Source organism: Geotrypetes seraphini, chromosome 7 (assembly GCF_902459505.1).
Source record: "Geotrypetes seraphini chromosome 7, aGeoSer1.1, whole genome shotgun sequence".
Classification (NCBI taxonomy): domain Eukaryota; kingdom Metazoa; phylum Chordata; class Amphibia; order Gymnophiona; family Dermophiidae; genus Geotrypetes; species Geotrypetes seraphini.
Window position 1 is genome coordinate 94,709,890 of NC_047090.1, and position 27,106 is coordinate 94,736,995.

The window sequence follows — 27,106 nt, forward strand, 5'->3', positions numbered from 1 at the left end:
CAGAAAATAACAAGCTTTTATTAATTATGACAGGGGTTGCCATTCAGCATATAACCAATAATTGGAAGAATTATAATAACCTAAATTATACATTTTGGTGGAATACAATATGTCATATATTTAAAATGGAAAGAACAATAGCAATACAAAGAGGGACATATACTAAATTCATAAAAATATGGGGGCCATTGACAAAATATTGCAATGAATAATTAGTAGGATTTTCTTCTTCTTTTCTTCTTTTAAATATCTTCTTTGTGACACACATAGAGAGGGGGCAGTGAAAATAATTTTTACATAATAAAATATAATATGATTTACAATATGTAATGTATGATTGAAAAGTAATAGAAGGGTGGGGGGAGGGAGGGGGGATAAAATACATTTAGAATATAATGTATTAGATATAAAAGTGATATTGTGTATTTATCAATTGTATTTTAATATTTTGCACACTTTATGTAAAAATTGAAAATAAAAAATAATATATATAAAAAAAAAAGACCATATTTGTGTTGCAATTGTGAAAAGTCAAGCAGCGTACCATTAGAAATAACATCATCTAAAGTGCGTATACCTGCCTTCATCCAATATTTCCAAATGACCTTAAATCCGCCAATTTGAATCTTGGAATTTAGCCATAGGGTCTGATACGTTGATTTATGTATTGGAATAGGTGTTAAGTTATTCACATATCTTAAGGTTTTCCATGTATCTACTAATATTCTATTTTCCTTATATAAACTAGGCATTTTGATACTGAGAACATGGCTTTATCACAGAGAAAACATGAGTTGTCATTCCAACCTAAACCAATCTGAGAACTTTTTCATGAGCTCTGGGAGGATCCAATACATACCCTGACGCATAATATAGGATTGATGATACCTATAAAAATTAGGAAAATTTACCCCACCCTCCGTGATTGGCTTTTGTAAAGATACTAGAGTAATTCTTGCAATTTTACCTAGCCAAATCAATTTTGTAAGAATACTATTCAATTTTTTATAAAAGGACCCCGAAAAAAACACTGGTAACAAACCCATCTGGTAACAAACCACAGGCAAAATCATCATTTTAAAAGTTTGAATTCTCCCCCACCAAGATAGATATAATGGGTTCCAATGTTCACACATTTCTGTGACCTATTGCAATAAAAATTTCTCATTCACTTTCATTGTCTTTTCCAGTGTATTTTTTATCCAAATGCCTAAATATTTTATTCCCTCTTCCTTCCAAAGAAAGGGAAATGAATCAAATAATCCTTTTGTACAATGTACATTAAGTGGAAGAACTTCTGATTTACTCCAATTTATTTTGTATCCTGAAAATTTCCCAAATTTTTCTATCAAATCCAGCAAATGTGGAATGGTGTTTCAGGACTCCTCAAATGAAGCAATATGTCATCTGCAAAAGCGGAGACCTTATATTCTCAACTTGTGTAAGGAATACCCTGTATCTCCTTTGCTTGTTGAATAGTTAACAACAAGGGTTCTAATACAATATCAAAAAGCAAAGGAGACAAAGGACAACCTTGTCTAACACTTCGCTGCAAACAGAAACGCTCTGAAAAATTGTTATTAATGTACAGTTTAGCAGCAGGGGAGCTATACAAAGTTTGAATCATCTGTATAAATCCTGAACCAATACCAAACCAATCCATTGCTTGATACATGAAGGTCCATTCTACACGATCAAAGGCCTTCTCTGCATCCAAGGATACAGAGAAAGCCGGATCTTCCAAGGCTTTTGTTAAGTTTAGCATGTGAAAAGCCAATCTGGTGTTATTTGAAGAATGTCTCTGAGCAACGAACCCCGTTCGGTGCATACCAATGATATAAGGGAGAGCCTTAGCCAAGCGTAAAGCCAATAACTTAGCTAGAAGTTTTCCATCTACATTGATTAAAGAAATAGGCCTGTAATTTGAAACCATCATGGGATCTTTATTTGGCTTCGGCAAAACTATAGTTAAAGATTCTGCCATAGTACCTGTAATGCAACCATTAGTTAGTTGAACCTGATATAATTTTAACAGATGTGGTAATAGGGTACTTTGAAATGAATTATAAAACTCTACCGTAAAACCATCACCACCTGGAGCGGACCCAACTCTAAGGGATTTCAACGCTGTTTGTAATTCTTTTAGCGATATAGGCTCTTCCAAACTTCTTTTTATATGCTCAGGAATTTTTGGTCCCTCAATTAATTTTAAAAATTCTAAACCATCTTTTTCCTTGTCTAAATAAGGCTCAGAAGAATATAAAGCTTTATAAAAATTTAGGAATTGTTTTAAAATAGGTCCAATTTGAGAATGAAAATCACCTTTCTCATCTTTAATTCCAATAATTTTTGTCTTTCTTTTTTTCACTTTGAGATAATTTGCCAATAATCTTCCCGCCTTATTTGAGTTTCCATAATACAGGGTCTGCTGAGAAAACAAATCTTTCCTTACCAATTGTGAAAAAATCTCATTATACTTACACTTAGGGGCTCATAATCAAAAGAGAAAAACATCCAAAAACCGGCCTAAGTCGGCACTTGGACGAACATTTCCCAAATACGTCCAAGTGCCGATAATAAAAACAGGTTTTGGATGTATTTCTAAATGACCTGGGCCTACATAGTACCGCTGAACGATGACCTTGTCCTATGCCTTAAGTAGACCTGAGGAGGGCCAGCTTGGTTTACCTGGACAGGTAGGTATGATGAAATAAGCAAACATGAAATAATAAAAGATTCAGCTATTACACTTTCTCACATTGCACCAGGATTTACTAGTTAGAAAAACCTGTTGATAGATAGGGCCTAATCCAAGAGCAGGTGAGAATGTGGATTAGTAGCTATAAATGAATAAATGAAAATTGGATAAGTTGGAATATAATAATCAGAAATACAAAAGTAAAAGACAGGAATTTAAGTTAACATATTGATTTGACACATGTTTCATGTGCTTGAGGGTACAGGAAGGCAGGCTAAGACATTCTGTGATTGATAACCACCATACCAAATTTACCCCAGATGGCAAAGCTTAAGTTTTATAGGGCTTCTTTGTTCTGAAGAGTGACCAGCCTGAACTAGGCCGATCCTCAGGGAGATAAAGGCAGACAGGAGTTGGCTTTTGACCTGGTATCCACATACCAGGGGGCCCTGAGGTTACCATGACTTGAGTTTTGTAATTGGAAAGACAGATCGAAACCATATGTGTATCATTATATGGATAAATCCAAAATTAAGTTTTAGTAAGTCAGTAAAATTGCATAATAGGAGTTTATGTAGCTATAGGTAACAAGTTAACAAGTATAGATTAGAATAATATTTTATTTTACTCTTCATATATCTGAAATCCTGAAGAGATTCTGAGCAGGCTGCTCTGGTGTTTGACCTCTGACCTTAAGCAACTTTTTTCTATTTTTTAGAATTTGATGGGAGGGGGAGTTAACTGCTTCGTCCATCTTTTCTTTGTTTAGTCTTAGTGAGACAAAGATGATTTCTCAGTACAGAGAGGACACTCTGATTTTTACAGAAAAGGATTTAAAAGCTGAATAGTTTTTGTGAGTACATTACAATATCTGTCTATGTATTACTTCTTTTTATAAAATATGTAAGCTTAATGTGAGAATGTAACTTTTTAGGTATAAGAATGTAATTTTAGGAATGTTTTGTGATATGCCTATATGAAGCTAACCTTATATGGAAACAAATACTGTGGACCAATTAGATTACAGTTAGATTGTAATGAAGGAATGTCTTCATTTAGGATATATATGGATGTGTAACTGGTAAAACATTGGAATTTGTTATGAGCAAGGCCAGCTTTTGGCTTCTGGAATAATTCTCATGATGCAAATGATAACCAATAATTCTTATGATCTAATTTTGATAACAAATAAAAAATAAGATTTTGGATTTTATTAAAATACATATTTTACATCATTATTTTTTTCATTATTCATTTTTACAACCCTTGAGTAGCTATAAGTACTCTTGCGCAATTATCCTGATCAACGACCAAAGCTAAATGGGGCTTTTTGGGAGGAGTTTCGAGGGCAGGAGTTGGGCGGGACATGGGACAGCTTAGACTTAATCATACAGCATGTATAACTGAAAGTTATACAGCCCATGATCAACGGAACTTGGACGTTGTGACTTAGACCATGTAAAACATGTTCTAATTCACAAAAACCTACCTAAAGTCACCAGATAAGCACTGAAAACACATAAAATAGACCCCCCACACAATACCCCAGTTATCCCTGACCCCCCACCCCCATAAAAATATTAATAACACCTTTAAAATTCAGCCTCCAGAACATCATCACTTGGCAGCCTGGCATAGGAAAGCCTAGTCGTCCTGTACAGAGGCATCTTAGGGACCCATGGAGAGGAGGACCCATGCCCATAAGTCCCTGTAATCACTGCATTGATACTTAAACATGTGCACTCCCCTATATACCCACAAAACCCTTTTTTAATGGCATATAAGTGGCTCCTGCAGCCATAAGGGCTATTGGGGTGGTAGATAACTGGGTCTAGGGGATTCTGGAGGTGGTTTGGGGGACTCACAATGACCTATAAGGGAGCTGTAGTGAGGAGAAGACATGGAACCCTTTTTGTGAAGTTCACAGCAGTACCCTGTAAGGTACCCCACTATTTAGGTTGCCTTAAAAGCATCCCATAAGGTTTCCATAGAGATTTCTTCTGAGGTATTAATTTGGAAATATTCATTCATTTTTAACTGAAATTCTTCAAGAAAGTTTGGATCCGCAAGCAATGTATTATCGAATCTCCATACAGGTCTACTATTATCTACTATTCAGCAATTTTAAATTCAATCCACTGTCACAACCCTAGCCCTAAAGCTCGGCTTGTGCCAGGAAAGGCTATGCCTAAACCTAGCCTGGCTGTTAAAAGGGCTAACCAGTGTGACAGAGCAAACCATAATAGAAAGTTAGGCTCTGAGTTGCCTCTTAGTTCCCAACTTGCAGAACCCTGGGGAGGTGAGGACTATGAGGGTAACAGCCGGGAACAGCCTCAGAAACATTCTACTGACTCAGCTAACTCCCAGCTGCAGGACTTGATTAGAAGTCCTGTGAGAAGTAAGCAGAAGCTGCAGGCTGCCCCTCCCCCTCACAGAACAGGGCGTGGTCGCCTCAATGCTCTTGAGGCTGCACTTGAGTTAGTCTGCCCTAGGCCAGCCCAGGAAGGAGGCTTACAGGACTGCTCTCCTGAGCCTCACCACTATCAGGACGTTGAGATGGTGGATCCAGCCCCTGACCCTGAGGCCAACTAGCTAGCTGAACCAGAGCCCATGGACTGTATAGAAACTGCCATGAATACAGAAGCTTGCCCTATGGAAGAGAGCTAAGTACCATGGCTGTTTTTTTTTTCTTTCTTGTTGTATGCTCAAGCTAGCAATCTTTTGGCCTTCTTTCTGGGGAACCTGTTTGCACCTGTGCGAAGTAAGGGAGCAGTGCTGAGCTCCTTGCAAGGTGCCTGGAACTGGAAACCTTTTTGTTAGGTTTAATTGTGCTGGACTGTTTAGTTTATGTTTTGGTTTTTGGAAAGCAAGAAAAGCTTCAATTGAGATTGTGTGCCTGGGAGGTAGTTTTGGGGAAGAATCCACATAATATCCTGGGTTGGGATTGTGGGGCCATTTGTGGCATTCTGTTTCTTACAGAGTAAATTTAGTGGATTCGGCTACTCCCCTCCCCCACCAACTACTGTTAAGTTGGTTGGGGCCAAGCCGGCTTTAATCTAGGCTTGGACACAACACTGTCTTTATTTATAAAGGAAGTGTGATAGCTTGTTACTGCCTGTTTGCCAAAGGCAGAACGATTAAGACTGCACTCGGCTACTTACATGTGACACCGGCAAGAAAGGTGTGAGTTGTTTGTTTTTCAACTCAATTTTACTTTTTCCTGTTTTCTTACGTTTATGGAAAAGAATGAACTGAACCCTGTTCAGGATTGATAGCCACAATAAAGTGGGACTTTATTTTCATTTGAAATTGACTGTTTTGAATCTTTTTGCTTCTTTATTGAACTGTGGGACCAGCAGGACTTCCAGCCTTCTCTGGAAGCACGTAGGACGCAGGCTGTTCTGAGCGCTGACCGGAGCCAAGCATATACACGGGCACCAGCAACGCCACACCACACACCCCCATGATCAGACAAAATGATTGGATCTATGGAGGCTTGTGTTACCTGCTGAATTAATTGATCTGAAATGAAAATATAATCTATTTTTGAAAAGGATTTGTGAACATGGGAGCAAAAAGAAAATTCCCGCTCATTAAAATGAAGTATCCACCATATATCTTTCAAATCATAAGACTGTGCAAAATTATCTAATCCTAATGATTTCATAATCTTACTAGGTTTTTTATCCATCAGTGGATCCATAACAGCATTAAAATCCCCTGCCACTACTAAATTAGAAAAACTCAAAACAAGCAAAAACCTCCCAAACCCCAAGAATAAAAAATAGATAGGGGGAAGAGACAAAGACAAGCAAAAAACTCAGCTAGCTTTCTGTCCCCTATCCAGGGGGCCAAAAGGAAAAACAAGTGTCCAAATCTAACCAAGCCAAACACAATCTGGAAGTACTTAGCTTCTCCGTGTGAGAACAGCCAGCAAAGTCATCATTTGCTGGCTGTTCTCACACGGAGAAGCTAAGTACTTCCAGATTGTGTTTGGCTTGGTTAGATTTGGACACTTGTTTTTCCTTTTGGCCCCCTGGATAGGGGACAGAGACAAACTCAAACCTAGTTACCTGAGTGTGTTTTTTTGATTTATTTTTATATTTTTTCACACACTGCACGTGTTGGATGCACTTTATTTATTCATTCACACGGAGAGAGCCCGGGGATGTTTCACAGTTAACACTCTTCTGGGTATAAGCCAGTGACAGCCTTTCCCCTGGGTATTGTCACAATCCTATCCCCGATGCTCTGCCTGTACCGGGTTTGGCTCCCACTAAAGCCAGCCCAGTCATACAGAGAGCGAATCATGGGGATAGGGTTGTGACCAGGAGAAGGGAAATAGCTGCATTCCCCTTTAAACTAGAAAATGCTGATTGTAAGGGAGGAGAGGAAAGTGAAGAGAATGGCCCTGGGCAGTCTCCTTGGGACCTCCCTCCCTCCTCCAACGCTCAGCTGAGGGAGATAATCAGCAAGCCGAGAAAACCTAGGCAAACTGTACAGGCAGCTCCTCCCCCTCAGAGAGCAGGGTGTGGGCGGCTGAACACTTTAGAGGCTGCTCTTAGGAGGAGAAGGGCAGTTCACTCTGGGCCAGCACAGGAAGAGGTCTATCCAGGCTGTTCTCCTGTAAACCAGGATATCGAAATGCAGGAAACAGACATTGACCCTGTGGCCAGCCAGCTAGCCAAGCCAGAGCCTATGGACTGCATGGAAACTCCCAGTCTTCCTGAAGACACCTGGATGGAAGTCAGCTAAGTGGCAGGACTGGGAAGTTTGGGGTTTATTAACCCATTGGATATGTTTTTGGGACTGCTTAGGAAAGGGTGCTTGCCTTTATGAGTTGATTGGGAACTTATGCTGGCTGGTGCTGTCCTGCTTGAGGGAAGCAGGAAGAAAAAAAAAACACGTTTTTCTTTTTGAGCTTTAAAGTTTCCAGCCAAGTTGAGCTGGCTGGGACTGTTACTGTTTTGAGAGTGTGAGAGGGAAGTAATGTTTGGGGAGAATCCACTGTCCATACTGGCTGGGATTGTGGGGCCATTAGTGGCATTCTGTGTTACAGAAAAGTAAAGTAGTGGATTCACTTACTTCCCCTCCCCCACCAACTCCCTTTGAGCTGGTTGGGGCTCAAGCCTTCATAACAAAAAGGTTTGTGCACAAAAACCATCTATAGCGCTAACAGTAAGGTGTGTTGTTAGTCTGAATGTAAGGACAGCAACTCTTTTTGGTTTATTTTTACTTTCCCGTACTGTCAGCATGTAGATGACGGCTGGAAACCTAGACCTGTTGGTCGGTGATATAATTTTTGTTAATGTGTTTCTTGCTACTTGGGAAGTTGGACTAACTACAAGTTCGTTCCCAGCAATATACCACGCAATAAAGTGGTCATCACCTGAACAATTAGATTGACTCTGATTTTCTTTTTGCCTGTTTATTTTGATTATGCGAGAATGTCGTTCAGCAGGACTTCCTTCCTTTATGGGAAGCATGCAGAAGGAGCTCTAAGGTGAGCGTGGACCGGCCCCGCTGAAGTACAGGTACCGGCCCCGCCACAGTATTCCCAGTGGCGGCTGTGTGCCTGAGGGCTCTCCCGTTCTAATAATTTGTGTTAAAGCTAGCTGAGTTCTTTGCTTGTCTTTGTCTCTTCCCCCTATCCATTTTTTATTCTTGGGGTTTGGGAGGTTTTTGCTTGTTTTGAGATTTTTCTACCTCCCTTACTTTAGGGTTTCATTTTTGTTCTTCAGACTACTAAATTAGAAGCAGCCAGTGGTTGTATCAACTGCTGTAGAGCTTTGAAAAATTCATTTTGATTCGAATTGGGGGCATATACATTAAAAAGCGCCAGCGTATTATTTCCCAGACTCATGTCCACATGTAACCCTCTTCCTAAGGGATCTGCAGCAATCAGTTTAAATATAGCTGTACATTTCTTATTCACCAGAATAGCTACCCCAGCCTTTTTTCCCCACAGCAGGGGCAAAAACAATGCTTTACCCAACCCCCTTCTAATTTCTTGGATTCTATGGCCGACGAATGCGTCTCTTGGATATAGCATATATCTGCATTCTGTTGTTTCAAAAAAGAAAGCATTTTCTTTCTTTTAATTGGATGATTGAGGCCATTAATGTTTAATGAAAAAATTTTAAATTCCATTATAAATTATTTTCCCAAAGCACATGAACCACATCAAATATCACAATTTATTCTGATTTTTCAGTATATACACCTTTTTCCCAAATTTAAAACCTAGAACATATAACCTAACCCCCCTCCTAACATCCCCTCCTCAAACCTCCTTCCCTCCCCATCCCACCCCCTCCATATTAAAAGTGAAAACTTGGGAAAGCACATATAAGACAGGTAGTGGAAAAACTCTTAGCAGGCAACAAAAAATCCCTTTATTTATTTTCAATAAGTTACCTAAATTCTTATAATAATTTATCATATATCATATCTATTTCTCCCAAATATATATATTTATGATTAATCATAAAACTAATATGTCCCTTAATTTATGTCCCTACAACAATATCGTAGAAGAATAAAAATAAAATATGTATCTGAATATTAAACTAAATATAAATAATAATTAGATTTTCCATTAAATCACCTAGTATGTAAAGACTTCACATCTAACCTATCCTCCTCTATTTAAATAAAACACATTTAAATCCTCTGAATTCTCTCCCACTATGCAAGTTATAATAAGTAAATTGACTAAGCCAGTGTTTTTCAACCTTTTTTGGGCAAAGGCACACTTGTTTCATGAAAAAAATCACGAGGCACACCACCATTAGAAAATGTTAAAAAATTTAACTCTGTGCCTATATTGACTATATATAAAGTATTTCTCTTGAATAGGAATCAAATAAACACAAAGTATTTTATAATGCTGCCACCGCCAACAACACCGTTGGCGGCGGTGGCACTCAAGTGGCTAAAGAGCCGCAGTTTGCCGGCCTAGGGACAACACTGGAGGGTGGCCAGCTGTGCACCCCCTTGGGACGTAAACCCGGGGTGGGGCAGACCGCCCCCCCCCCCACCCTGGTATGCCACTATCTGTACCTCACTCCCTCCCTATGACCAAAAATTCTCCTTTCTTCTATTCCCCGTGTACACAACCATCTCTTTCCTTCCCTTCCTCTCTCCAAAGTCCATGCCTTCTGTGTCCAAACACTCATTCCCTCCCCCACCTCAGCATCTCTTTCCCTCCCTTCCTCTCTCCCAAGTTCATGCCTTGTGTCCAAAATGCACTCCCTCCCCCCTTTTGTGTTCCGTGTTTGCCTCCCAGCCCATCTTTGCAACTTTCTCAGCAAAACGAAGCTCAAGCCGCGAGGCTTGTCTTCTGCTTCCTGCCTGCCCTGCCGCGCACAAATAGCCAAACGGAAGTATTCTCCGACGTCAGCGCTGACGTCGGAGGGCAGGCTTTGCTTAAGCCCTCCCTCCGACGTCAGCGCTGACATTGGGGAACGCTTACGATCGGCTATATGTTAGCTGCAGGGCAGGCAGGAACAGAAGACGAGCCTCGCGGCTCGAGATGTATTGAACTCCGCGGGTCCCCCGTCCAGCTCTCTTCTGTCCACGTGGGGCGGACCGCCCCTCTCCCTAGACTGGTGGTACTGCCCTGATGGCGGCCCTGACTGTACGGCACACCAGGAACAGCGGTTGAAAAACACTGGACTAAGCTATCATGCATACATTTACCCAACCCATCTCATTCATTTATTATGTTCATTATCCCATTAAAAATCACATTTTATACATTTGATTACCTAGCCCTCATTTCTCCAGTTCTGAAATCAATAAAATTAAATCAGGCTACTACTATTACAAATACTTATTAAATAGATATTATCATAATACCCACTATCTCTTGTGGGCTAAACCATATTAAAAAAAAAAAATCCAAAATTTAATTTAATCCACTAAGTATATCCTACACCTTAACCTTTAAATGCAAGCTTAAATAAGCTAAAAATTGTAGTAACCATATTCATAATACTTATAACCTAATAAATAAATAACTATCTAAGAATAACATATTTCATCTTTTTAACATATAGAATCTTCAGGATGAAGTCTTTTACCCAAAAAAGAGTTACTTCCTGAATCATATGCAACAGGTTCCATGATGTAGTTCAAGTCAGTTCTTATTTGTTAAGATCCTGCTATCAATAAATGTAACTCTCATGGATGTGGAATTAACTCTCTCCTCAAATCAAATATATAGTAAAAGACTGCAGCAAACAACGCTCATATCCAATAAGCAACCAACAACCTTAACTATCACGATCTTTCCAATAACTCTCATGTTGACCCGAAGATTCCTCAGTATATCGATCTCTCAATCATAGAAAAATTTTATCCTTTTTGTTATACAGATGGAATCACAATCTAACTTTCTTGTGAGACTGCTTTTATATCTTTAATGGCAAGTTATTTGCTCACATCCTGTGATGGACAGCACCTCAGAACTAATGTAACATTTACAGCTTTATGTCTGCATGCCACACATGGGTTATAAAAACCTTAGCAGTCTAACGATGATCAGCCCCATTTTAATTTCTTCAGTTTCTATTACATATTGAACATAAAAGACGATAATGGTATAATAACAAATCAAACAAATATAATATTAAAACAATTTTTAAAATTTTATAAGGACCTGTATTCTTCCGAGCCTTATTTGGAGAGACAAAAAGATGGAAAAAATTTTTTAGATTTAATTAATGGACCTAAGGTTCCTGATCATATAAAACGGAGTTTAGATGAACCTATATCATTAAAAGAATTAGAAACAGCATTGAGATCTCTTAGAGTTGGATCCGCTCCAGGTGGTGATGGTTATACAGTAGAATTTTATAAAACATTTCAAAATATCCTTTCCCCATATTTACTAAATTTATATCAGACACAACTTATAAAAGGTAACATTAAAGGTACTATGGCTGAATCAATAATAATTGTTTTGCCTAAGCCAAATAAAGATCCTACTTTGGTTTCAAACTACAGGCCTATATCTTTGATAAATGTTGATAATAAACTTTTGGCAAAAATTTTGGCTTTGAGATTAGCCAAAGCTCTCCCACATATTATAGATATGCATCAAACGGGTTTCGTTGCTAAAAGACATTCCTCTAATAACTCTAGACTATTGTTTCATATGTTAAACTTATCAAAAAAAATGGATGAACCGGCTTTTACAGTTTCATTAGATGCTGAAAAAGCATTTGATAGGGTAGAATGGAATTTTATGTATCAGGCTTTAGAATGGTTTGGTATAGGTTCTGGATTTATACAAATGGTAAAAACATTGTATAGCTTCCCGATTGCAAGACTAAATATTAATAATAAGATATCTGATGGTTTTCAATTGCAGAGGGGAGTTAGACAAGGTTGTCCTTTATCTCCTTTGTTATTTGATGTTGTATTAGAACCCTTATTGTTAGCAATACAGCAAACGAGGGAGATACAAGGTATTCCATATTCAGATATGGAATATAAAATTTCGGCTTATGCTGACGATATTTTGCTTTATTTGAGAAATCCAGAGTCAACCTTATCTTCTTTATTGGAATTAATTGATAAGTTTGGTAAATTTTCAGGTTATAAAATTAATTGGAATAAATCTGAAATTATACCCTTGAATGTTCATTGTGTAAAAGGATTATTTGATACTTTTCCATTCATATGGAAAGAAGAAGGATTTAAATATCTTGGCATTCAAGTTAAAAATACAATTGAAGATACTGTAAAAGAGAATGAAAAATATGTATTAAAAAAAGTTACGGAGTTATGTGAACAATGGAACCCATTACATATTTCTTGGTGGGGAAGTGTTCAAACTATTAAAATGATGATGTTACCTGTAGTTTGCTACCAAATGAGTATGATACCTATTTATTTTCAGGGGTCCTTTTATAAAAAGCTCAATAGCATTTTAACAAAATTTCTTTGGCTTGGTAAAACACCTAGAATAGCTTTAGTAACTTTGCAAAAATCAATTAAGCAGGGAGGGGTAAATTTTCCAAATTTCTATAGGTACCATCAAGCCTATATTCTACGTCAGGGTATGTATTGGATCCTCCCAGAACTTATGGATAATGCACCGGATTGGTTATATTTGGAATGGCGCCTTATGTTTCCCCTAAATTTAGTTCAATTACCAAGTATTAACATACCTAGAAGATACAGAGAAAATAAAATATTAATGGATACTTGGAAAACGTTGAGATTTATTGATAAATTAACACCTATCCCAATAAACAAATCAACTAATCAATCTATATGGATAAACTCCAAGATCAAAATTGGCGGAGCTCAAATCCTTTGGAAGAACTGGATTATTGCAGGCATTAGATCTCTAGACGATGTTATTTCAGAAGGTAAACTGCTGGATTTTTCACAATTGCAACATAGATTTGGTCTTAATAAAACACAAAGTTTTAAATGGTTGCAATTGAAGCAGGCCATTCAGGTTGGGTTCCCTGAATGGAAAACATTGATAAATCAATATAGTTTAAAGTTCTTATGTTTTCAAGCAGACTTCCTAGGACATCAAGCCGCATTGTGGTATAAATTAATGTCTGGATATTTGAATAAAAAACCAAAAAATGGTCTGAGAGATATTTGGAGCATTGAGATTGGACATCGGATTAATGCATCTCAATGGCCACTAATTTGGTCTTGGAGAATGGGATGTACAGTGTCAGCATCTATGAGACAAACTTGGTTCTTTTTATTACATAGAGCTTTTTGGACCCCTACACGTTTGCAAAAATTAGACAGTTCTAAGTCCAATAAATGCTGGCACTGTAATATAGAACCAGGGACATTGGATCATTTATTGTATCATTGTCCCTATATTAAAACTTTTTGGAATTCAATTTGGCCACAAATTAATAAATTGATGGAAAATCATATTGCAATATCATATGATACAATATTATTTGGAATGATGATGAGAAAAAAAAGTCAAATTTCACCAGAAAATAACAAGCTTTTATTAATTATGACAGGGGTTGCCATTCAACATATAACTAACAACTGGAAGAATTATAACAACTTAAATTATACATTTTGGTGGAATACAATATGTCATATATTTAAAATGGAAAGAACAATAGCAATACAAAGGGGGACATATACTAAATTTATAAAAATATGGGGGCCATTGACAAAATACTGTAATGAATAAATAGTAGGATTTTTCTTCTTCTTTTCTTCTTTTAAGGATTTTTTTTTTATGACACACATAGAGGGGGGGTAAGGAAAATAATTTCTACATTATATGTTATAATATGTTACAATATGTAATGCATGAATGAAAAGTAATAGAAGGGTGGGGGGAGGGAGAGGGGATAAAATTTATTTAGAACATAATGTATTAGATATAAAAATGTTATTGAATATTCATCAATTGTATTCTAACATGTTGTACACTTTCTGTAAAATTTGAAAATTAAAAATATTATATTAAAGTAATAAAAGGGTGGGGGGAGGGTGAGGGGGAAAATCAAATTTAGTTATATAATGTATTAGATATAAAAGTGATACTATGTATTTATCAATTGTATTTTAATATTTTGTACACTTTATGTAAAATTTGAAAATAAAAAATAATGGGAAAAAAAAAAGAACATGCTCTTGCTTCAGATGAAAACTGCTGCCCCTGCTTTTTGTTTTCTTGTTTTTATATTGAATCACTCACATTTGAATTTTGCCTTTATATATCCATAGTTTTCCTTATTAAGTATGAAGGTAGGATTAATTGACTCACCGGTATATGGTGACATAAATAGGTAAAAGCTGTCCCACAAGCGTATAGGAAAGAAGGTGTAACATGCTCTATTTAGCATGAACTTCAGAAATATTCCTTACAGGCAACTTTGTATTAACAGTTTGTCACGACCCTAGCCCTAAAGCTGGACTCGTGCCTAGCCGTGCTAGGACTAAGGTCACCCCTAAAATACAAAACACTAATGGAAGAGGTAGGGTAGTGAGCTGTAAGAAAGAAATTACTGACTGCCCCTTTAAGTCTGAGAAAATCCAGTTGCAGGGAGTGGAGGTTGATAAGAGGAACAGCCTGGAACAGCCTCTGAGACATACCTCTCCCTCTGCTAGTCCCCAGCTGAAGGTGATAAGCAAGAATTCAGGCAAACCTAAGCAGGTAGGACAGATAACTCCTCCCCCTCTGAGAACAGGGCGTGGGAAGTTGTGCAATTTAGAGGCTGCCCTCAGAAGGACAAAGTCAGTCTTTCCTGAGCCAGCCGGAGGAGAAGACCCTCCTGAGGGAGCACTGGAATCCCAAGATATAGAAATGACTGAAGCTGATACTGACCTTGGGACCAGCCAGCAGACAGTACCTGAACCCATGGACTGGACACAGACAGAAGGATTGCCTGAAGATTCCTGCATGGACTTGAGTTAAGTGGCAGTTCTATATGGTCTATAAGATAGCAGTGATAAGCTAATGGGATGCTGTTCAAGGCAAACTGCCTTTGGGAAAAGAATGAGGCTAGTACTGCTGTGTTCATTTGGAACAAGAAAAAAAAACGTTTGTTTTGTTCCAAACTTTGAGTGACTGAATACCTGAAGTTTATGAGCTATGTTTTGGCTGGGTTAAGGTACCTGAGGGAAGTAAGTAACTTTGGGGAGAATCCACTTACCATTTGGGTGGGTTAGTGGAGCCATTCGTGGCATTCTGTTTTGCAGAAAAGTTTAAAAGGTGGATTCACTTACTCCCCTCCCCCCACATCAGCTTAGCTAAGCTGATTGGGAACAAGCCAGCAGAACTACAAGGCTTGGATATAGCACTAGTAGGAGTGCTAGCTTTATTGTTGCAAGCCTACTGGAGTTTTATGGCAGCAGCATTTTTGTGTGAACGTTATTGGGACCAGCTAACAACAATGACTTTTGGACTATGTAATATTTTCTTTACTTACCTGAATTAAGGCGATAATTGAGCTCTTTTTTTTCTTGAGCTCTGTTGAACTTTGTTTAGTGGCTGGACTTTCCTTATTAATGGTGGAGTCAGGACTAGCTGTACATAGACTCTCCCATGTCACAATAAAGTGCTTTATTTTGAACTAAGGATTTGATTTTCTTTTGTGACAATTATGGTTCCAGTAGTATCAAAGCTGTTCCAACAGGACTTCCTACTTGAAGGAAGCACGCGAAGGTTGCGATGAAGTGAGCAGAGTCCGGGGAATACTGAAGATACAGGTACCGGCTCCGCCACAAGTTGAATCCTCCATGCTATGCCTGGAAAATATTTCTCTCCCTTCCCCATTTCCGCTTTAATTATTTTTCAGCTCCTATTTCAGTGCATCACACCATTTCCTCAGCATTCAATACTTTTAATAATGTTGCATCCTACCTGCCATTCTATTCCTCACGCCAGGATCCGTTGGCCCAAGCAGGTTTAAATTATAACCGAAGCCAATTTCATACGGCTATTATTATACTATATTTTCATAAAAACCAAATTTAAACCATAGCAATCTTCACAGTCAGGTCCCCAAAAATGCCGATCTGATTCCAAATGTAGCAGCAAACAAAATAGTAAAAATAAGTTGAATAGTATTTCACGCACATAAACATGAATATTATGCAATGAGAACAACAGAAGATTAAATTTTTAAGAATCATGAAGACATTGGCTGTTCACATTGATTTAAAAACTCTTGCAGCTTTTTCTGATTGTCAAACTTTATCGTTTTATTAACATAAGTAACCCACATTAGTGCCAGATATAGTAAACCATATTTGGCCCCGAGGTTTCTTAGTTGTGGCCGTAAATCCAGGAATCTTTTCCTTTTATTAGCTGTAGCCCTCGCAAAATCGGGCACGATGTATATCAAAAAGTCTTGGCATTTTAAGTTTTTATTTTCTTTTGCCAGATGAAAGACCTTCATTACTTGTTGGAATCGGAGCAATTTAAGTATTAACGGACGCAGCCCAGTTTGTCTGTTGGTTCTCTTTGCAGGGATCCTATGCACGTGTTTAAACTCTAAAGGAAACTTGGTCTTAAGAGGCAAAATCTTAGGCAAAAAATTTTCCAGAAAAGATATTGGGTCTCCCTTCTCGACCCCTTCTAGTAAACCTATTATCCTCAGGTTACTTCTCCTCTCTCTGCTGGCACAATCTTCCAGATCTCTTGTTAATATTTCAATTTTTTTCCGATCTGACTTGTATTGAAGCAGCTCTGTCTCCGTCACTTCAATCCTTTTTTCCAGTTGTTCTACTTTTATATCAGCTAGCAGTAGTTGCTTTGTGAGATTAGCAACTTCTTCCTTAACCTCCTACAACTTCTGCGCATTATCCGATACTATCTCCTTTATTCTCCAAAGCTCAGCTAAAACTTTGCTATTATCTTTGTCATCTTTAGGCAATGGAGTCTTTGAGGGGGTTGCCGGCTCAGGTTTGGATCGTTTTGCACTTCCTGTACCCGCGAAAGCAGAATCAATTTTTGTCTGCTTTCCCATTGCCATGTTATATCCAAAACACGCACTTTTAACAGAAAAAAATACTTTGTAACTTATTTTAACACTAATAAAGCCTGTCATCGTGGAGCTCGACTCTCACCCGACCATCTAGATGCGTTGCCAAGCCACGCCCCAAACAAAAAAATTTCAACAGCCGTTGAAAACGCAACTTCTTAGCTCCACGGAAACTAAGAAACTGAGGGACCGTGCACCCTACATTGGGCGAGAAGGTACTCGCGCATGCGCGGTTCGGGCTATCGCCATCGTTCTAAAGAGTTAAAGTGGCGATGCACTTTTAAAGTGGTCCGTACCGGGGCTCCGTCGGTGATGTCACCCATACGTGAGAATATGCTGCCTGCTTGTCCTGGGATAATATGTGCATATAGTGCACACTCTGTAAGACAGCCCACCCCTATTATTTTGTATAGCATAGATAAATAAACAGTGTCATAGAAACATGACAGCAGATAAAAGCCAAATGGCTCATACTTCCCCAATCTGCTATATTTTTCACCCACTTCCTAGTCTCCCATTTCCATCCTCTATTTATTTATTTTATTATTTATATACCACTGAAAGCCCATGTGGTTTATTCAGGTACTCAAACATTTTTCCTTATCTGTCAAGGTGAGATCACAATCTTTCTAATGTACCTGAGGCAATGGGGGATTAAGTGACTTGCCCAGGGTCATAATGAGTAGTGTAGGATTTGAACCCACAACTTCAGGGTCTGAGGCTCTAGCTCTAACCACTGCACCTCTCATCTACCCTCTGCTGTATCTCGTCCCCTCTCTAGCTCCATGCCTCTCTCTCCTTCCTTCCCTTGTCTTGAGGCTATTCTGTGTTTTACCTTCTACCCCATCTTCTATTGCTCTATTTTAACCATATGAACTAAATTTCCACCCATTTAGAGACCTATCTCCTTCTTCTCTCATACTCTTCAACAGCCTCAGTTATATAGACAAAACATATCATTATCTCTTTACCTTGGCTTTTCCTGAGTTTCAATTTGTCTAATAACGTTCTCCATCCAAAACATTAGGTCTCGTACCATGCTGAAAAAGTGGAATTTTTCAGCTGTGCCAGTCAGTTGGGAATGTCGAACATCACATGCATCCAGAAGAGCCTTCCATGCCTCCACCACTTCCTGTTCCTTCTTCTGAATGGCTACTGCTTGGAACCCTGCATATGCCATTTGGAGACGAGTAGCAATATCTTGAAATTGTTGAACCTAGGAAATATAAAATCCTTTTCATCTCTATTTCATTACTTATGGGGATTTTTTAGTAAAGCATTGTACAATAATATGCTCTGAAGACAAAGAACCCCCCCAAAAGGGTAGAAAAGGGGAGAGCAGAATAGAAACACTCCTTCAGGCTTGCATGCAGAAGTGAAAAACTACAGGTGGCAATAGAGCTCCCAGTGAAGTACAGCATAGACACAGAAAAAATCCAGAGTGTATTCCTTCTGCAGATGGCTTGTGGTCATAGAGAGATAACCCACATGTCTAGAATGACTCACCTATTGCCTTGGAAATAATGTTACACACTTTGCTACCCCATTTATGTGACTGCAGTTATGCCAGGTCTATGGTTGGTGACACTGCGGGTGTGTAGATGTAGCCATGATGATGCCAGGTTACAATAGTAATCTATAATGAAATTTGAGTGCCTAAATGCCTTTATACAAAAGGCTTCTACTGCATGGCATCAGGTGCATAAAAGGAGATCTCCACTTATAGAATTGACCTGAAAGTGTCCGACTGTTGCATTAACTGTTAGCTGAATATCGTTTAGTAAAATGTCTCCTTTATTTCTGATTTCTGTGTATTTATGATATACTACAGGCCAAAAAACACTGCATATAATTTTATATAATTTAGTACGCAAAAAGCTGGCAGTTTTTTCCTATATAGAAGTATTGGGCAGCAAAGCCACAGCTTGATACTCCTGGGTCACATAAAGAGGACATTGCTTACAAAGAGGAGCTGTTCCTTCTCCCTACCCCCTGCATCATATCCTCCCATTGTAAAGACACCCCTTCATCTCAAAGCCAACTCCCTCCAAATACTTCCCCCCACCATGAAGACCCCCTCCCAAATGATACCCCCAACCCGAGGCCAACATTTGTAATCCCTGGTGTCTAGCGGGCTTAGGGCATGAGTGATCCCAACTCACTACTGCCCTATCTAGCACCAGATTCAAAATAGCACTGGTGACCCATAGCATTCAGGCTGCTGGATAAGAACCTTGATACAGCAGCTTGACCCCTAATGGCAGTATCATGAGACTACACTAGGGGATCACCCGTGACAGAGTTTATGGTTCCATTTTGAACCTAGTGCTAGAAGGGGTAAGAACAAGAGGGGCTTGCACCTGCTCTGAATCTACTAGACACCAGAGATTGCGAAGGTAGGCTGGGGGGAGCTAAGGGAGGGTAGGAGGTGATTTGCCTGCACTTTTGGAAGGGGGTGTTCAGGGTAGAGGGATGTCATTCTGGGGAGGGGGCAACTCCTCATTGCTGAGCTATTTCTGAAGTGGCCCAGGAACATCAGGCCACAACTTTGCAGCCCAATGTTTCTAGCACAGAACAATAGCACTGCTTGTGAGATTAATCTCAAGATGCATTATTGGTGTACCACAGAATCAGTAACCTGTATTACTGAGCATACTGCTAGTTGTTGAGTCCCTCATTAAATAAAGGTGTGATAAAAGTCTGACTTTTACTGCACCTTGATAATTACCCCCCTTCATGGAGTACTCCTTTACAATCTTGTTTCAGAGAAAAAGAGAGAGAGATTGGGAAAAATGCCTTACCTGGTGATGTTAGGACCTATAGGAACAACCTACTAGTGTATGTTATCATGTAATAATAGATTTTTTCTATCAAACTGCAAATATATATCCGCCATATATTGTAACATCACAAAATAAGTCTAAGGGGGTCCTTTTACTAAGCATGGAAAAATTGACCTTAGCGTGTCTTTTCCAAGTGAGCACATACCAACACCTATTTTTTAGATGGCAAGGCCCAGATTCTCAAAACTGTGCTGGAATCAGCCGGCGCCTGAAAAAAACAGCGTCAGTCACATGCCATTCAAACTACAGCGCCGTTTTGAGAATTGCGGTCTGTGTCAAAGATAGGCACTGGAAAAGTAGACCAGGATTTTACAGGCCTACATTTCTGGCACCTATCTTCGATGTAGAATCACACTTAGCGGTGCTGAAAATCCATCCTGCCCATAACCATCCCTCTTTTGACATTTGGCGCTGGTAAGTGTCCGTGTAGATGTGATTTAGGTGCCTTTTTTTGTAGGCACCTTGCAGTGCCTATTTTTTTATATTATAATTTTCATTATTTACAAATGTAAGGTTACCATATTTTAATCTGGAAAACCCTGGACACATGATCCTGCCCTGCCCCGCCTCCAGTCTCACCCTGCCCTGCCCTGCCCCAGCCACACCTGGTTCTGCCTCCAGACCCACCCTATTCTGTCCCCAGCCCCAACCCCATCCCCACAAAGCCTCCTCTCTTCCCTGACGAGTTCTGGCCGCAACTGGAGGGGCTGGAGCATGTACAGATGCATGCGATATCATCCGCACATGCTCAAAGGCCCTCCAGATGCGGCTAGAGCTTGTCGAGGCTTTTCAAAACCCAGACAAACATAGGGTTTTGGAAAGTCCGTCTAGGAGCCCAGACAGTCCTCTAAAAAGAGAACATGTCTGGGTTTTCCAAGACATCTGGTAACCCTAATCCCTTGTAACATGAAAACCTGTATTGTAGCTTGTCTAACTAAATCCAGCCCTGGTTATATGTAGAATTCTTTTTAGCCTATACCTGTACTCCCAGCGTATGGATATCACGTTCAAATGATGTGTGCATTCTGTGCAAGGACTCTGCAGTGTTTGCATCAAGGCCCAGCTCTTCTGGTAAAGCTTTATGCTTCTCCTGAATGAGACCGAGGATTTCCGTGCCATCATAGAAATATTTGTGAAGATCATAGGAAGCAGTCAGCATCTGCATGCGTGTGTCAATTAGCTCTAGTAAATCTGCCCAGCTCTCATTCAGGTTGTCTTTCCACTCAGCAATTGTTGCAGACTCTGAATGGCCTCTGTCAATGAGTTCTTCAATTAATATGTTCACGTTATCTATCCGCTCTTGTCCGACAGCTCCTGTCTCTCGAGCAAAGTCGCGGAATCTCTCTCGCAATAACTAGGCAAGAAAATATTTAATTAGAAGACAGCATAGAATTACTATCCTTTCTAGGAATGGGCTGTTGTTTGCAATGGCATAGGAAATGTCAATGATTTATCCTTTGTTAATGCAGGTCATTATCAAAGGAACACGAGCAGAAAAAATATGACATTTCATAGTTTGTCATTTGCCATTAATAGGAGCACTTTATGGAAATAGCCCACACAATGAGGAAAGAGGGCAAACTATTTCAAAAAGAGGACATGCTCTTTCCCAATATGGAACCGCTACGCACAGCAAATTATTGCATATGTGCAAACATATGCCCTCTTTCTGAAATAGTGAGTGCTGTTTTAGAAAAAACATCCAAACTGGAATTTAGATGTACAGAGTTGGTCCGCCTGATATTCAGCGTTATTTAAATGGCCAGGAATGGATCCTGACCAGTTAAATAGTGATAAGTTCGCTAAGCACTAATATTCAGTGTGAGATGGTGGCTGAATATTAATACTAAGCGGCTAGTGGATAGTTGATTATGTCACGCAACTTAGCTGGCTATTCACAAAATTTAAAGCACTAGCCGACTATGTTTGAAAGTCAAATCAGGCTTCTTAAATAGCTGGTCTATCTGTGGCCACTATAAACTTAGCTGGCTAGCACTGAATATCAACTTAGCCGGCTAAACACCCCCTCCCCCTTTTTTTTACAAAGTCACAATAGAGATTTCTACCATGGCCCAGAGCGCTCAATGCTGTGACACTCATAGGAATTCTGGTGGACTGTGGATTTCTTTAGCTAGTGAGGTTTGTGGATTCCTGACTGCTAGGGTATTTAACTTTTAAGCTGAGTGAGGAGAAGAGGCAGAGGGAAGGGAAAGCTGAAGTAGGTAGGGGCAGAGAGGAAATGTGTCATGCTCATCCATTCTACCCATTAGCCCTCGAAAATTTTGCCATCTATCTGTGCCACTGGATGCCATATAGTAGCACTAAATCAATGTATTTTCTTTTTTTAAATTAAATCTTTATTAAATTTTCAGTTCTTACAAAAGTGCAATATAACATACATGTCATAAATCTGAGAATTAAGCACTTATAATCAATCAGAAACAGTTCATCAGCCCTTAACAAATAAAAGCCCCCTCCCTTCCCTTCCCTCCAGAAAAATCATAAATCAGAAGATAGTTTAAACATACACCTCCCCCCCACCACAGATGTGCAATTATTACATCAAAAAAATTAAAACTATAATAATTCTACAAAAGACATCAATGGCCCCTAATTAATTTAAAAATTTTTGTGTTCCCTGACTATCACGATCTTTCCAATAACTCTCATGTTGACCCGAAGATTCCTCAGTATATCAATCTCTCAATCATAGAAAAATTTTATCCTTTTTGTTATACAGATGGAATCACAATCTAACTTTCTTGTGAGACTGCTTTTATTTCTTTAATGGCAAGTTATTTTTGCATTTGTTTTTTCACATTTATACAATAAAAATAGATTTTCCCACCAGAACATAAAGCTAAGACGGTCCCAATTTTTCCAGTTGCGTGTAATCAATTGTACAGCTGTACATTACATTACATTAGGGATTTCTATTTCGCCTGTGCCTTGCGGTTCTAGGCGGATTACAATAAAGATGATATCTGGGCATTTCCAGTAGAATTACATTACAGGAGAAGAGTAGATTACAAGTAACAGTGAAGAGTTACAATACATTCAATATCACAGAAGATGTAACATAGCAACGGATTACAATAAAGAAGATATCTGGGCATTTCCAGTACCCGTCATAATTAAGAATAGTTGCCTTTTATATTTATCTAAGGGATCCTTTACAGGCAACATAGTTCCACAAATCACTACCTCATAGGTCAAAGGAATCGCAGACTCTAAAATATTATTAATATGTCCCCAAATCGACTTCCACAAACTCAGTATCATAGGACAATAAAACAGTAAGTGATACAATGTTCCTATGTCTAGATGACAGTGCCAGCATCTATTAGACCTAGAATTATCCAACTTATTCAATCTAACCAGGGTCCAAAAAGAACGATGTAACAAAAAAAAACTAGTTTATTTCATAGATGCTGATGCTGTACACCTCATTCTCCAAGACCAAATAAGTGGCCATCGAGATGCAGAAATATACTGCTTAATCTCGATGCTCCAAATGTCTCTAAGAGCATTTTTGGGTTTCTTATTCACAAGTTCAGATATTAATTTATATCACCTGGCGGCCTGATGCCCTAGCATATCTGTCTGAAAGCAGAGGAACTGCAAACTATAATAATTTGTCAAGTTACGCCAATCAGGGAACCCCTACTGAATGGCCTGCTTCATTTGCAACCATTTATAAAATTGAAATTTTGAAATACCGAAAGTTTGTTGCAACAGTGAAAAGTCAAGCAAGTTTCCATTTAATATGACATCATCTAATGTTCTTATGCCTGCTTGCATCTACTTCTTCCAGGCAATTTTAGACCCGCCTATTTGAATCTTGGAGTTCAGCCATAGGGATTGACATAAAGACTGTTCTATAGGAACTTCAGTTAACTTATTAACACATCTTAAGGTCTTCCAAGTATCCAAAATAATATTATTGTCCTTAGCATAACTAGGTAGCTTAATGTCCAAGCCAAGAGACAGACGCATTGGGGACATAATTTTCCATTCCAAAAATAGCCAATCTGGAAAATGTTCCATGAGCTCAGGCAGGATCCAGTATATACCCTGACGCAGAATATAGGCTTATAGAAATTTGGAAAATTTACCCCTCCCTCCACAATTGGTTTTTGTAGAGATACTAGAGCAATTGTAGCAGTTTTGCCCATCCAAATAAACTTGATAAGAATACTATGAAATGTTTACAATGAAATGTTTTTTGACAAGGTTTGGTTATTTAAATAGCTAGTCACCAGATTAAGATTTTTCTTAAACTTACAGTAATATGGTCCAAATCTTGCCCTTTCTCCTGAGAAGATGCTAACACGTCTTTTTCTGCAATCCATTGCTCTAAATCTTCAACTTCACGCTTTAGCTGGAACAAATGGCACATGTCCTCTAGTTTGTGTCTTCGTTTATCAGCGAGGTCTCGAAGACCTGCATACTTTTTGTCAACCTCACCCTGGCATCTAATGATTTCTTCACTGAAATGCAGAAAATCAAGGCAATCAGCACAAAAAGGAACTCTCATATTACCATCCATTCTCTAAAATTTACAATCAACTAAGCCTTCAGAACATGTTTATTTATTTTTTAAAATGTATGAATCGCTTAAATCTAAGCGATGTACAAAAACATTTACATCCACAATTTCAAACACAAACATTGTAAAATGCAGTAAACAAATAAGTCAATCTCCCCCACAAAATTTCCTTAATACAGAATTATTCAAATCTAAAATAAATAATAACCACAGAGTTAGAGAAGGGCGTCCACAAACAATTGTGTTTTTAGCAATTTCTTGAAAGACATATGATCTTTACATAATCTCGTTATACCTGGAATTGAATTCCAGATTAGAGAATGACATGGGGACAAATTTTTCCCTGTCCCCGCAGGAACTCAATTTTCCTGTCCCGTCCCAATGAGTTTTCTCACTGTCTCTGTCCCAATCCTGTAAGCTCTGCCTTAACCGCACAAGCCTTAAACACATGATTTTAAAGTGTTTAAAGTTTGTACAGATGAAGATGGAGCTTGCAGGAATGGAGCAGGGACAGGAAAAGAACTTGTGGGGACAGGATGGGAAAATGAGTTCCTGTGGGGATGGGGAAAAGTTTGTCCCCATGTCATTCTCTATTCCAGAGATTCTTATCGGCAATTGAGAAAATAGATATGCTAGATTTTACATAGTGAATCCCATGTTGCATAGGACATTTAGGTAAAAACTGAGGGATGTCCAATCTGGGATGATCCCAGTTCACTGAGTATTTTATAAAAGATTTTTCTGAATATAGAACACAAGGATAACTTTACAAAAAATATGCTCAAAAGAAAAGATCTAAATATATGGCCTTAGAATTAATATATATTCTTCTGAGTGAAGATATTATAGTGTGTATGAGAGTGTAGCAGTTGCTGTTGAATTCAAAAGAAAAGAGAAACATCACATGGTGTTTTACATATGCAAGCATGAGAACTACTTGTGTAAGTGCTGACCTTACAAAGTACATGTGTATTAGACACTACTTGCATTATGAGTGCTATGGACAAAAGGAGCCAATTAAGGAGATGAGTGAATTAACCCCTTTTCTGAAGGGAAGATTTTCAAAGCTTTGAAGAAAAAACTGACGGGCTGCTGTCAAAGCCGTTCTTGTAATGATTTTTAAAAAGCGAGTCAAAAAACCACATGCAAATGAGGTTCGCATAGCGGAGTGTTGGCTCGCTAAATTTACTTTTTTTAAAATAAATCTTTATTCATTTTACAACTTACAACAAGTGTAGCACAAAGTAACATTTGAACTTGAAAACATCACTTGATTTTCTATCAAAATGCACATAAAGTAATCAAATTTAACCCCCTCCCTCCCTTCTCTCCCACCCCTATTATAACCTATCCAATCACAATATATCATATAAAATATTCTTCTCTATTAATCTAACCATAACTAAAAAATCAGAATTCCCCCCACCTCCACCCTCTCCCCCTTTCAAATATCACATAACACATAGTGAAAATAGTGAAAAATAAAAAACTATCCTCCCTCCCCATATTTTCAATTTGTACTATTTAGGGAAAAATGATTCCTACTCATTACAATAAGTTGTCAATGGCCCACATACATCTTGAAATTTATTAAAATTTCCTTTCTGAATCGATATTGTTCTTTCCATCTTATAAATATGACACACTGAATTCTACCAAAAACTGTAATTCAATCTATTCCAATTTTTCCAGTTTAATGTTTTTTGTTGTATGGCAACTCCTGTCAGGATAAGAAAAGCTTATTATTGTTGGCAGAAATTTGGCTCTTCGCCCTCATAGACATGCCAAATAAAACTGTATCTTACGATAAGGCCACATGATTTTCTAACAGACAATTTACTTGGCCCCATATTGATTTCTTGGGACACCAGGCCGCACAGTGGTATAAATTGATAAACGGATTTGTAAATAAAAAACCTAAAAATGGACTTAGGGACATTTGGAGCATTGAGATCAAGCATCAAATTACTGTGTCTCAATGGCCACGAATTTGGTCTTGGAGAATGAGATGTACGGTGTCCGCATCTATGAGACAAACTTGGTTTTTCCTTTTACATAGAGCATTTTGGACCCTAGTTAGATTGCAAAAGTTAGATAGCTCTAAGTCTAATAGATGCTGGCATTGTAATCTGGAAGCAGGGATTTTGGATCATTTATTATTTTATTGTCCCTGTGTCATGGCCTTCTGGAAATCAATTTGGTCTCAAATTAATTGTTTACTAGAAAACCATGTAGCATTATCATATGATACAATTATGTTTGGTATGTCAACGAGAACAAAAAGTCAAATTTCATCAAGCAATAATAAACTTTTATTGCTTATGACAGGAGTTGCCATACAAGATATCACCAATAATTGGAAAAATTACAGTAGACTTAACTATACCTTCAGGTGGAATTCGTTATGCCACATTTACAAAATGGAAAGAACAATTGCCATACAAAAAGGGAATTATAATAATTTTATTTTTTTTTCAAATTCTTTATTCATTTTATCATCTTCCAACAAGTACACAAT

General features: G+C 38.4%; 1 protein-coding gene across 2 annotated transcripts in view; it reads right to left on the reverse strand.

Annotated features, from left to right (window-relative positions):
* The window catches only part of SPTB (spectrin beta, erythrocytic), a 345,456-nt gene that overhangs the window by 67,644 nt on the left and 250,706 nt on the right, over positions 1-27,106 (reverse strand). For both annotated transcript variants that reach the window (XM_033951147.1, XM_033951148.1), the window contains exons 25-27: positions 24,325-24,529; positions 21,019-21,393; positions 18,168-18,412 (exon numbers count right to left, since the gene is read on the reverse strand). In XM_033951147.1, coding sequence (XP_033807038.1) covers positions 18,168-18,412; positions 21,019-21,393; positions 24,325-24,529 — 825 coding nt within the window. The remainder of the gene's footprint in view (positions 1-18,167; positions 18,413-21,018; positions 21,394-24,324; positions 24,530-27,106) is intronic.